This window comes from Ipomoea nil, unplaced genomic scaffold (assembly GCF_001879475.1).
Source record: "Ipomoea nil cultivar Tokyo-kokei standard unplaced genomic scaffold, Asagao_1.1 scaffold1043, whole genome shotgun sequence".
NCBI lineage: Eukaryota > Viridiplantae > Streptophyta > Magnoliopsida > Solanales > Convolvulaceae > Ipomoea > Ipomoea nil.
Genome location: NW_017617471.1, coordinates 7412578 through 7425143, shown reverse-complemented (window position 1 = coordinate 7425143; position 12566 = coordinate 7412578). Strand labels below are relative to the sequence as shown.

General features: G+C 33.9%; 4 protein-coding genes and 1 pseudogene across 4 annotated transcripts; 2 read left to right on the top strand and 3 right to left on the bottom strand.

Annotated features, from left to right (window-relative positions):
- Nucleotides 1–238: 238 nt before the first annotated feature.
- On the bottom strand, nucleotides 239–899 carry LOC109182347 (auxin-responsive protein SAUR68-like). Its single transcript, XM_019332506.1, has one exon. The coding sequence runs from the start codon at nucleotides 843–845 to the stop codon at nucleotides 417–419; it is 429 nt and encodes a 142-aa protein (XP_019188051.1). The 5' UTR covers nucleotides 846–899; the 3' UTR covers nucleotides 239–416.
- Nucleotides 900–1548: 649 nt separating this feature from the next.
- On the top strand, nucleotides 1549–2176 carry LOC109182344 (auxin-responsive protein SAUR68-like). The gene has a single exon (XM_019332503.1). The coding sequence runs from the start codon at nucleotides 1613–1615 to the stop codon at nucleotides 2042–2044; it is 432 nt and encodes a 143-aa protein (XP_019188048.1). The 5' UTR covers nucleotides 1549–1612; the 3' UTR covers nucleotides 2045–2176.
- A 1486-nt stretch (nucleotides 2177–3662) lies between these two features.
- Nucleotides 3663–4301, bottom strand: LOC109182343 (auxin-responsive protein SAUR68-like). The gene has a single exon (XM_019332502.1). It carries the CDS (start codon nucleotides 4246–4248, stop codon nucleotides 3775–3777), a length of 474 nt encoding a protein of 157 aa, XP_019188047.1. The 5' UTR covers nucleotides 4249–4301; the 3' UTR covers nucleotides 3663–3774.
- Nucleotides 4302–5012: 711 nt separating this feature from the next.
- LOC109182345 (auxin-responsive protein SAUR68-like) lies at nucleotides 5013–5712 on the top strand. Its single transcript, XM_019332504.1, has one exon. The coding sequence runs from the start codon at nucleotides 5101–5103 to the stop codon at nucleotides 5530–5532; it is 432 nt and encodes a 143-aa protein (XP_019188049.1). The 5' UTR covers nucleotides 5013–5100; the 3' UTR covers nucleotides 5533–5712.
- A 327-nt stretch (nucleotides 5713–6039) lies between these two features.
- On the bottom strand, nucleotides 6040–6625 carry LOC109182350 (annotated as a pseudogene).
- Between the last annotated feature and the right edge of the window lie 5941 nt (nucleotides 6626–12566).

Genomic DNA, 12566 nt, shown 5'->3' with positions numbered 1-12566 from the left:
GAACCATAAAAAAGTATTTCCATTTAACCCTTTATACAAACTATAAAGTATACAGCTTAGAAGTTACTGATGAGATCTCACTGAATAAAACCAGGGATTCCTAAGATTGTTTTTTTTTTTTTTTTTTGCAAAGGCTAAGATTGGCTGTCTGATGTACTAAATATCATTTGCAGAGGACCCCCAATCTCATAAGTATTTTCATTGTTAATTAATGGATTTGTAATGAACATGACAAGAATTTTCATTGTAAGAGTTCTGTTGCAGTATAGTCACAAAGTCTAGCTCTAAAGCATATTGAGTCATGAAACAACTTCTTTTAGTGCCTCAACAATCATATTGAAGACTTGGAATCAACATGTACTAAGCTACATTTAGTTTGTTATCATTTACAAAAATAAAAAATGCTGACAATCAAGTCAGAAAACAGCCAATTGCTGGTTCCTCCCTTCTTGATATAAAACTGAGGAGCAACGACTCGAAGTAACTGAAAGAAGCAAAGCATTCTGAAGCTCGTCTCTTGCACCGTGGGAGAGAAGAGATATGATGTACTCCAAGAAGATTGCATCGCACAGCAATGTAATAGGTCCATCACTTGGAAGCCCAAATTCTTCTTCAGACAATACTAATAGTTGCCTGATGATTTCGTTGTCGAGAAAAGCTAGGGGAACCACAAACCGCTTTTGGTCAGCTGTGTAGATAACGAAATGCCCCTTGCTAACCACAGACGATGTACTACAACTGTCTGTGCCCTCGTTTTGCTTTGGAAAGGAAATCCTCTTCCTCCTGATGGCAGCAAATGTCTGCCATTTCTTGGCCAACTTGATGAGCTTCCTGAGACTGATCATGACGCTTCTTTTAGAGAATGAGGTTTTGAAGAGAGAACTTAATATATTGGATGATTTTCTAAGGCTTGGTGATGAAAATGTATAAGGAAGAGATATATTTATATTGAGGAGCTGAGGCTGGATTGAGACTTTAAGTTTGCTCAAAATCAGATAAGGCACAACCATGTGCCACTGACTCATATGGGACCTTTATGTTGTGTACCAACAGATAGTTGTGATATATATTCGATGTATCAACTTAATTGGTTCTGAAATCATGGCTTCTGCAGAAGACACAATGAAAGGAAATGTGTCAAAACCAGCAAAGGAATTTATGAACATCTTACTGATATTTCTGGAGACTTGTCTGTGGTTTTGTGTGGATGTGCAAAAGCTGTCTAGTTATACAAACCACGGAACATGCAGCGACCTGTACGGGTTAACCAGAGGACGAGGGAATACGCAACTCGTATTAGCATTAGATATGGGAGGTTTGAATTGTGGATATGGCTAATTCTGCTGTTTGGGGAAGAACTTAATAAAGGGCCCTATTAGTGCCTTAAGAGCCTCATGTTATAGATCCATATAGCAGAATAGCCATCTATCTCACCACAGCACAAAGGGCCCATCTCACTTACTTCCACATGCTTCTGCTTTCCATTCTTACCAGATTGAAATGAATATAAATAAATCAATTCTTTATACATTTTAGTTCATCCCTATCTTTAAACTCTCTAAAATACCTTATTCGCTCTTTTCTCTCTTTCACATCTGCAAAGATAAACACCATGATAAGTTCCAAGAAGCTCATCAAGTTGGCTAAGAGATGGCAGAAATTTGTTGCCATTAGAAGGAAGAGGATTTCATTTCCTGGGAACAACAATGATGCAGAAAGTTGTAGTGCGTCATCTGCAATTAGCAAAGGTCACTTTGCAATCTACACAGCTGATCAAAAGCGGTTTGTTATTCCCCTTGTTTTTCTTGACAATGAAATCATCAGACAACTTCTACTGATATCTGAAGAAGAATTTGGTCTTCCAAGTGATGGTCCTATTACATTGCCATGTGACGCAGTCTTGATGGAGTACATTATTTCGCTTCTTAGCCAAGGTGTAGGCATAGAACTCCAAAATGCTTTGCTCACATCAGTTACTTCAAATCGGTGCTCCTCAACCTCAATGCATCAAGGGTGGAGAGATCAGCAATTTCTTGTCTTCTAACTTGGCTATCAAACTTTTTCTTTTCTTTGAAAAATCACTCAAACTTAGTTGTAAGTTAATTCATTTTGCAATGCAGAAGAGCATTATAGTGTAACTTTAGAAGATTAATTCATTATACAACTTTCAAAGTTTCAGTCATTTTTTTGATCCATTTCATACAAACAACAGAATATGCAGCAGATCCCATTAACTGTCTTGTATACTATTTACTGTATGGTCATCCTTATGCACTTTCCATCCATTCTTCGTGCAAAGAGGGCCATCATGGTCGGAAGAACTCCATGGATACAACGCCATATAAAATTTAGGACCTTAGGAGGAACCTTTAATTTAAATCCCACACTTTTCTCCAGTTAGGACAGACCGGCTCACCATCTTGCAGTGTATTCAAAACTCTGTATCCATGCTTCACTGAATAATGGGGATTTTGGTAACCTACTCAACATCTCGTGCTTCGAATAAACCAGTCAGAACAGATAAATCCCAGTCTTTCGTTTCTTGGTTGCAGTGTTTGTCACAAAATCCAGCTCTAATGCATTTTGAGTCATGAAGAAATGAAACAACCTCTTTTAGTTCCTTGAAAATCATCATATTCAAAACTTAAAATAATCTAAAAGCTCATAAATAAGCTCTGCAAAACAGAGCTCATATATGCTTTTCTTGTTTAATTACAGCTAATACATTTCCTTTTGGCTCTGTTTGCCAGAGCTTATCAAGACCAAATAAAAGAACTCAAGAAAAAAATTAATTTTCTTCAAATAATGTGTGAAGGGGCAAAATCTAAGTCCAAATGTTCACTATTTACATACTAAATATTCATAATTTACTTTTAAAAAATTCACAATTTGTATACTACGAACACATAATGTGAACATATATGCAACTGATTACCTTATTTTGTATTCACAAGTTCATCTTTTCAAATACTGCAATCACACAATATTAACATATTAGGATTTGATGACTCTGTATTGTATTCATAAATTACATGTATTTTGACTTAGAAACACAATTTATATTCTAGAATTTAAGTATGGGATGAATTGCTATTGTTTGATGATGAAAATTCATATGCAAGTGGTGTATATATTTATATGGAGGAGGTCCAAGACAGACTTTATGTACATAAAATCAGGGATAGGATTTGTTGTTGAAAAATCAGGGAAGGCATACCCATATGCTACTTAAGGAAATGGGACCTTTATGTTGTGTAACAACAGATATATAGTTGTGATATATATTCAATGTATCAACTTAATTGGTTCTGAAATCTTGACTTTGCAGAAGACATGATGAATAGCAATATGTCAACACTGGGAAACGATTTTGTGAACATCTTACTGATATTTCTGGAGACTTCTCTGTGGTTTGGTAGGTCATCAAAAGCTGTCCAGTTATACAAACCACAAAGGTGTAGCGACCCGTATGAGTTAACCAGAGGACTGAGGTCATATGAAACTTGTACTGGCATTAGATATGGGACCTTTGAATTTAAAGGGCCCTTTTTGTGCAATAAAATCTCACCAAAACTGAAGGGACTCCAAAGCCTCAGAATAAGACTCCTCAGAAAAATCAAAGATGTCCCTTCATGTTTTCAATTCGGATAGCACAATGGAAGAAACATATAATACTATTCCATATGATGGCTTAGAATTACTACAACATTTCAATTTAATGAATCAACTATCTCTAACTTTGTCATTTACAAATAAATAGTGGCATTGCAGTCATCAGCAAATTAGTAATGGCTGATTTCTCCATCCATGATGCAATGAAGCCGAGGAACATCGGTTTGAAGTTACTGATACAAGCAAAGCATTCTGGAGTTCTGTGCTTACACCTCTGCTAAGTAGTGAAATGATGTAATTCATGAACACTGCATCGCATGGTAAAGTAATAGGTCCATCACTTGGAAGCCCAAATTCTTCTTCTGACATTTCCAACATTTGTCTGATGATTTTGTTGTCAAGAAAAGATAGGGGAATAACAAACCGCTTTTGATCACCTGTGTAGATAACAAAATGACCTTTGGCAACTGCTGATGATGTACCACAACCATCCACTTCCTCGTTCTGTTCTGGAAATGAAATCCGTTTCCTTCTGATCGCCACAAATTTCTGCCATTTCTTGGCCATCTTGATGAGTTTCTTGGAACTGATCATAGTGATGGCTTTTGGGGATTGTGAGAAAAGAAAGTAAAACATTTTGTAGAGAGACCTTAGAGTATGGGATTAATTGCTAGAGTGGGATGATTAAAATTCATTTGCAAGTGATATATATAATGAGGAGGCCAGAATATATAATGAGGAAGCCAAAAATGTGGTGGATAGAATTTCTTGTTGAAAATCAGGAAAGAGTACTTAAGGAAATGGGACCTTTATGTTGTGTACCAACAGATAGTTGTGATATATATTCAATGTATCAACTTAATTGGTTCTGAAATCAAGGCTTCTGCAGAAGACACAATGAAAAGAAATGTTTCAAAACATGTAAAGAAATTTGTGAACATCTTACTGATATTTTTGAAAACTTGTCTGTGGTTTTGTGTGGATGTGCAAAAGCTGTCTAGTTATACAAACCACGGAACATGCAGCGACCTGTACGGGTTAACCAGAGGACGAGGGAATACGCAACTTGTACTAGCATTAGATATGGGAGGTTTGAATTGTGGATATGGCTAATTCTGCTGTTAGCAGCAAGAATTTAAAGGGCCCTATTAGTGCCTTAAGAGCCTCAGAAAATTATAAGATGTCCCTTCATGTTGTAAATCCAGATAGCACAATGGAAGAATCATATTGTCCTTTGTAAGCTTCCACAACCATACAATGACTTGTGTTGCCCAAATAGCCATCTATCTCACCACAACACAAAGGGCCCATATCACGTATTGCACATGCTAATGCTTTCCTTTATTTCCAGAATGAAATGTATAAATAATTCAATTCTTTATGCATTTTAGTTCATCATCAACCAATACCACTTCATCCCTATCTTTAAACTCTCTACAATACCTTATTCACTCTTTTCTCTCTTTCACATCTGCAAAGATAAACACCATGATAAGTTCCAAGAAGCTTATCAAGTTGGCTAAGAGATGGCAGAAATTTGTTGCCATTAGAAGGAAGAGGATTTCGTTTCCTGGGAACAACAATGATGCAGAAAGTTGTTGTGCATCATCTGCGATTAGCAAAGGTCACTTTGTAATCTACACAGCTGATGAAAAGCGGTTTGTTGTTCCCCTTGTTTTTCTTGACAATGAAATCATCAGACAACTTCTAGTGATGTCTGAAGAAGAATTTGGTCTTCCAAGTGATGGTCCTATTACATTGCCATGTGATGCAGTCTTCATGGAGTACATTATTTTGCTTCTTAGCCAAGGTGTAGGCATACAACTCCAGAATGCTTTGCTCACATCAGTTACTTCAAATCGGTGCTCCTTGACCTCAATGCATCAAGGATGGAGAGATCAGCAATTTCTCGTCTGCTGACATGGCTGTCAAACTTTTTTGTTTTATTTTTTTGGGAAAATTACTCAAACTTAGTTGTAAATTAATTCATTTTTGCAATGCAGAAGAGCATTATAGTGTAACTTTAGAAGATTAATTCATTATACAACTTTCAAAGTTCCAGTCATTTTGTTTTTCATCCAGTTTATACAAACAACAGAATATGCAGCAGACAGCAAGTTTACAAGAGGATTATTATAACTTATTACCTTCTCTTTGGGCTGTTAAAATTATTAGGCATTAGGTGTTATGGACAATCATGAATAATACAATTTTATTAGGTATACTGCATAAAAGTTACTGAGATTCCTAAACTTATTACCATTTTTTCATTAGCTGTCTTATGTACTATATGCATTATTATGAACTTAATGAATTCATGAAAAACAGGACAAGAACTCTAACTGAAAGAGTTTGGTTGCAGTATTTGTCTCAAAGTCCAGCTCTAATGCATTTTGAGTCATGATGAAATGAAGCTACCTCTTTTAGTTCCTTGAAAATCATCATATTCAAAACTGAAAGGTAGATGTACAAAGCTACATTTAGTTTGTTATCATTTACACACACAAAAAAAAATAAAAATGTTGACTATCATGTCAGAAAACAGCCAATTGTTGGTTCCTCCATTCTTGATATAAAACTGAGGAGCAACGACTCGAAGCAACTGAAAGGAGCAAAGCATTTTGAAGCTCATCTCTTGCACCACGGGAGAGTAGTGATATGATGTACTCCAAGAAGATTGCATCGCACGGCAGTGTAATAGGTCCATCACTTGGAAGCCCGAATTCTTCTTCAGACATCACTAATAGTTGCCTTATGATTTCGTTGTCAAGAAAAGCTAGGGGAACTACAAACCGCTTTTGGTCAGCTGTGTAGATAACAAAATGCCCTTTGCAACCCACAAACAATGTACTACAACCGTCTGTGCCCTCATTTTGCTTTGGAAAGGAAATCCTCTTCCTCTGATGATAGCAAATTTCTGCCATTTCTTGGCCAACTTGATGAGCTTCCTGGGATTGATCATGGTGCTTCTTTTAGAGATTGAGATTTTGAAGAGAGAACTTATTAATGTATTGGATGATTTTCTAATGCTTGGTGATGAAAATGCAATGTATAAGGAAGATATATATTTATATCGAGGAGCTGAGGCTGGACAGAGACTTTAAGTTGCAGATTCAATTATTGTTGAAAATCAGGTTTGGCATAGCCATGTGCCACTTACTCATCATATGGGACCTTTGTGAAGGGAACTGTTTTTGAATTCTACCTATAAATCTATGTGATATTTCAAGAGACTTGTCTGTGGTTTGACAGACTGAAAACACAAAAGCTATGGCTATTAGGTATTTAGACTTCACATTTATATGAGAATATCTGTGAGGAGGCCAGAAATGTGGTTTGGTGTGGATGTCCACTTGTACAAACCACAGAACATGTAGCGACCTGTATGGGTCAACCAGAGGACGGGGGAATACGCAACTCATATTAGCATTAGCTATGGGAGGTTTGAATTGTGGATATGGCTAATTCTGCTGTTTGGAGGAAGAACTTAAAGGGCCCTATTAGTGCCTTTAAAGCCTCAGAAGAATATAAGATGTCCCTTCATGTTGTAAATCCAGATAGCACAATGACTTGTGGTGCACAAATAGCCATCTATCTCACCACAACACAAAGGCCCCATATCACTTATTGCACATGCTTCTGCTTTCCTTTATTTCCAGAATGAAATGAATATAAATAAATCAATTCAACATTTGGTTTCAACTATACCCATACAATTATTTTATTGACAATTATAATCAATCTTGACTATATTATCTTGCATTTGTAAACTTAGAATTACCAATTTAAATACGCAAATTCAACATTCAATTATCTATGCATGAACAATTCCAATATAATTTTGCCTTGATATACTTTAAAAATACTTATTTAAGAAAAACATTGGGCATTATCCCAATCGCGCAATGCGCGTAAAAAACTAGTATATAGATACTTATTAAGAAATATTTGAAGTATAATTTGAGTTAGGCAAATAAGTATACTTATTTAGAATATTTCTTAATAAGTATTTAGGCAAATTTATCAAATAATAGTATTTGAAATTTTGAATTGAAGTAGAATTTGAGTTTCTAAATCCTAAACACAATAGTATTTGGGGTGTGGTTTGTCTTTTCTAATCCTTAATAAATAATGGAAAATTTAAAGAATCCTAATCATGCACGGAATAGTCTCCACAGTAGTTATATATAGATACATTATATTGAGAGATTTTTGTTTCAGAGTATTGTGAAGTTTGCTCGAGAAAAGAAGCATAGAATTGAAATAGCGTTGGTAGATTCTGCTTGCTTGCTTGCTTTGCCGAACAGAACAGGTACCTATATTAATATTAATATTAATATTAAAATAAAAACCAGCAAGTCACCTGCCTATAGCTAGCTTTATCATCCTTAATAGTTCCCCCTTGCTCCCTCTCCACCATTCGTATTGACATTAGCCAACCCACTCAATCCAAGGAGGGCTTTTCTCCTCATGCAATAATTCTGTCCTTTTGGCGCATTCGCCTAGCTTGGAGAATGCCCTATCTCGGCCATTGATATGATATTTTTGCTCCAATGTTATATAGTTTTATGTTGAATACTTTCTTATTGTGCTATTTTCAAATTATATATAATTATTTGAGTTTCTAAATCCTAGTATTTGGAGTGTAGTTTGACTTTTCTAATCCTTAATTAATAATGAAAATTTTAAACAATCCTTATCATGCACGGAACAATCTTAATTAACTTGTCATTAGTTATTTATAGATACATTATATTGAGAGATTTTTGAGTAGTTATATATAGATACATATATAAATACATTATGTTGAGAGATTTTTGTTTTAGAGTATTGTGAAGTTTGCTCAAAAATAAAAGCTTAGAATTGAAATAGTGTTTGTGCAGACTCACATACAGGTAATGACTGTTTATTTATTTTTTAATATATAGAACAAGATGAGTAGTAGTAGTGTTTTTAATATATAGAACAAGATGAGTAGCAGTAGTGTTATTAGCATTGATGAAATTAAACCGTTTAGTTATTGGAGATTATTATACTTTTCAATCTGTATATGTAAATTTTGGAAGTCCATAACACTACTGCCTCGTCCACACAATTAAGCTGTATGGACCATATTTTATATACTGTAAAATAATGTACATTTAGTACAAAAATAATTTACATTGTATTAAGAGGATGTACATTATTTGTGTAATGAATGTACATTATATTTTATAATATACATTTAGTATATTAAAAATGTACCTTTTATTATGGTCTATACAATAATTTGTGAATAGGCCGAGATTAGAATTTTACCAATAATTTCTTTAAATAGCTTTCAAGATGATTCCTTGAACAATTGGGATTAGAATTCTCCTTATTTTAATATATACCAACACTAATATAATCAAATTAGAAATAAAGAGGCATTCCTTATTATATATTTAGTTTTTTTATATATATATATATTTCGACATTATATTTCCTAAATAAGATTGGACACTATAATCCTAAGCCAGTAAACCCTAATCCCCATTAGTCAAGGAGTCATCTTGAAGGCTATTAAAGAAGTTGTAGAGCTATCTGCCATTGGCAGCACAAAGCACAAAGTCAGCCCAGAAACTTGGATTTCTTAAATCGAATTTTCTTGCTGGTAATATTCTTTCACATAATTTCAATCGTATATGCTATTTTCTCTTATTATAAAGAACTATATATGGACTTACATATTTTTATCTTATAAAAGTAAGATCCAAATTAATTAAATTGCTTCTAATAATATTCAACAGGCCTCAAGTATGTTTAATTTCATTGTAATGCCCATGATCATGTATATACTGTGTTGTTTGATTAACCTATAAAGACTAGCTCCTTACAATTTATAATATACTTTTGTTCAGTTCATGCAGGCCGGACGTATTTAAAAATTATAACTACTAGCCATCAACTGAGAGCTATGGAGTTGGTTGGTGATGATGATGAAAAAACCATGCTGCAACCCGGTTTTCCCCCACCGCAATCGCACCCTTGGCTCTTCCTTTGTCCATATAAACAAGAAGGTAAACTATATAGTATCACACAACAACGTTATTACAAGATTGATTATTCCTTCATGCATAACAAGTATGAGATGGCTGACACATGTAAGGATGGATGGATGGTGCTACATGATTGTGACAGTTTCGATGTCTTACTTTTCAATGTCTATTCACATGAAAGGGTGCAACTTCCAAACTTGAAATCGAACACACATTTCGCTTACCTTTCATCTAGTCCTCATGATCCTTCTTGTTATGTTATATTAACTAAAGATGACTCCCACTATGATATGGCTATCAATTTTTGCAAGATCGGTGAAAAGGCATTTGTGACGCAAAGAATAGGTAAAGATAGGGTAATACAATCATTCACAAGTTTTGGTGGAAATTTGTATGGGTTGATGAAATATTCAACCACTTTAGTACGCGTTGAATTCAAGGGTCAAAGTGCGCAATTTCAAGAAGTGATCAGTGGAGATTTATTTGATGAGCCATCCTCACGACCAAAATGGAGTGGTCTATATACTAAAGGTTATATTACAGAAAGTTGTGGTGAAATATTATTAGTTATCAAAATTTACTTTGCAAAAAGGCGTTGTCAGGTTGAAAACATACGAGTCTTTAGAGCAGATTTATGCACAAGAAAATGGATGGAGATAAAGACTATAGGAGAGCGTACCATTTTCTTAGGATATGTTGGAGGCATATTTTGCATTAATAAGAATGATGTAAATGTGAAAGAATTGCGTATACTTCATTGAAGAAGATGATAAAAACATGTATATTTTTGATTTGGATGATAGGAGTGTTTCTATCAACCTTCCTTGCCCTCATGTTGGTAAGAAATATCTTACATCACGATGGATACTATGATTTTGTAAGTTATATTTTAATTCAAATATTAAATATTAAATAAAATTATATTTTTGATATGTATTTGTGTTTAATTTTATGATGTTGAGGTAAAATATTAAGTTTTTTTTTTTTGTTTTTTTCTAGCTTTTTTTTATTATTATCACATGTTTTCATCTAAAATAGTTATAAGATGTTATCAACGATGTTTGCTATCTATAATATTGTTTATCTTGTAATAAAGGAAAGAAATGTTTTAGTATGACACTAAAATTGGTGTTTGACTATCTTTAAAATGGCTATGACAGATTGATGGAAGTCATGATTGTAGTGTCTTGTGACATGATACCCTCTCTGGTCATAAACTTTTACTAGTAATGAATAATAAAAGTTAACATTGAAACAGAAAATTAAAATTGACTTCATGACTTGGAAAAATTAAATCTTCTTAATTGTATGCCGACAGATTGCTGTGGAAATACTAAAATCAATGCCTTCACATACATGTATTAACTATGATGGGTTTTTTGTCCCTTTAATTTGTTTCATCTGTTCTGTTTAACTTTCCAAATTATTAACCTTTGAAACTCGTATTGTATTTTGAATTTTATTTTTTCCTCTCCTTAAAGCTCCCTTTTTTACTAACTTAAAACTGATTAACTAGTTAATGGAATTCTCCTAGCTAATATGCATGCAGCATCCATTATTTCTAATCAGAATATATTGAACGCTCAGCTCTCTTGTATCCCTATCTAATATGCTAGTGTACGTTTGATTTTCAGCCTCTTTTTTTTCTCCCTTGGCTATACAGCTAGTGTTTATGGTTGGTTCTAAGAGGTTAACTTCACTTGCTATTGTTCATCAAACCGCTGTCTAAATCCGCTATTAACCAAACAATATTTTTAGCGTTTTGACAAAGTCAAACCGCTAAAGTAGTCAAATTCGCCAAAATTTGGTCAAAACGCCATTAACCAAACAAGCCCAATAACTCATATCAAAAGTTCACCATACCATTGTTGATAGCCAATCACTAGTCACACCTTATTTCCAATCGTTATACCCTACACCACGGCGCGCCTCCCAAAATGATGTCGTTTTGGGAGGCGTGGTAGGAAGCTGAGCTGCTGTGATTATGTATATTTGTTCATACAATTATGTACATTTTTTATACATTCTTTTTATACAATTATGTACATTCGAATCAGGAAATTTTTGTGTATTATGTTAAGAGTTGATGTGTATTATGTTAAAAGTTTATGTTTATTATGTATTTTGTTAGATTATGTGTATTATCTTTTAAAAAAGAGTATGTATATTTTGTTATATAATTATGTACATTGATGTATACAATTATGTGTATTATAGTATAACATTATGTACATTTTTTAACATGGATTTTTTTAAAGAAAAATTAACTGCCAAACACTGAGGTGAGAAATTTAAAAAAAATAAATAAAATTAAAATGACGTCGTTTTGCATCTGGACGCACAATGCAACGCGCGCCGTGATGCAGGATATAAATTGCCCCTTATTTCTCCGTCACCGTTTAAGATTTAAATTAAAATAATCATAGATTCTGGAGCCTACAGAAAGTAAAATATCCATCTGCCCCTTATATAATCTCTATCCTTGAAACATAACTTCTAAATCTCCAACTTCGATTTATCCGTCATAACTTCTAAATTTCCAACTTCTATTTATTCGCCATCTCCTATATCAAGACTACTAATCGTTCATCACATTTTTCCTCCATAACTAAGGTATCTTACTTTTTGTAAGAATTTACTAAATTATGATTTTAGATTTAAGGTTCATCTCTTGAGGAAGGCGAAGTTCGGGTTTTGAAGCTTGATTCTAAAATGGTTTGGCAAAAGGTGGAGGATTTGAAAGGAAAAACTTTTTACGAGATATCATTGTCACGAGAAGCAACTGTTCGAGAAACTAGTAATAAGATATATTTTCCAAAGTTTTATGATGGCAAAGGAATGTTTTATTGCCTAGCAATAAAGAGATGGCGTAATTTTCCACAAAATTTTTCGGTAATGACTATTATAACACAAAGAAAATAGTTGAATGTATTT

What these genes read in the sequence shown, in the direction of transcription:
- LOC109182347 (XM_019332506.1), bottom strand. Translation starts at nt 845, where the DNA reads ATGATCAGTCTCAGGAAGCTCATCAAGTTGGCCAAGAAATGGCAGACA.
- LOC109182344 (XM_019332503.1), top strand. Translation starts at nt 1,613, where the DNA reads ATGATAAGTTCCAAGAAGCTCATCAAGTTGGCTAAGAGATGGCAGAAA.
- LOC109182343 (XM_019332502.1), bottom strand. Translation starts at nt 4,248, where the DNA reads ATGTTTTACTTTCTTTTCTCACAATCCCCAAAAGCCATCACTATGATC.
- LOC109182345 (XM_019332504.1), top strand. Translation starts at nt 5,101, where the DNA reads ATGATAAGTTCCAAGAAGCTTATCAAGTTGGCTAAGAGATGGCAGAAA.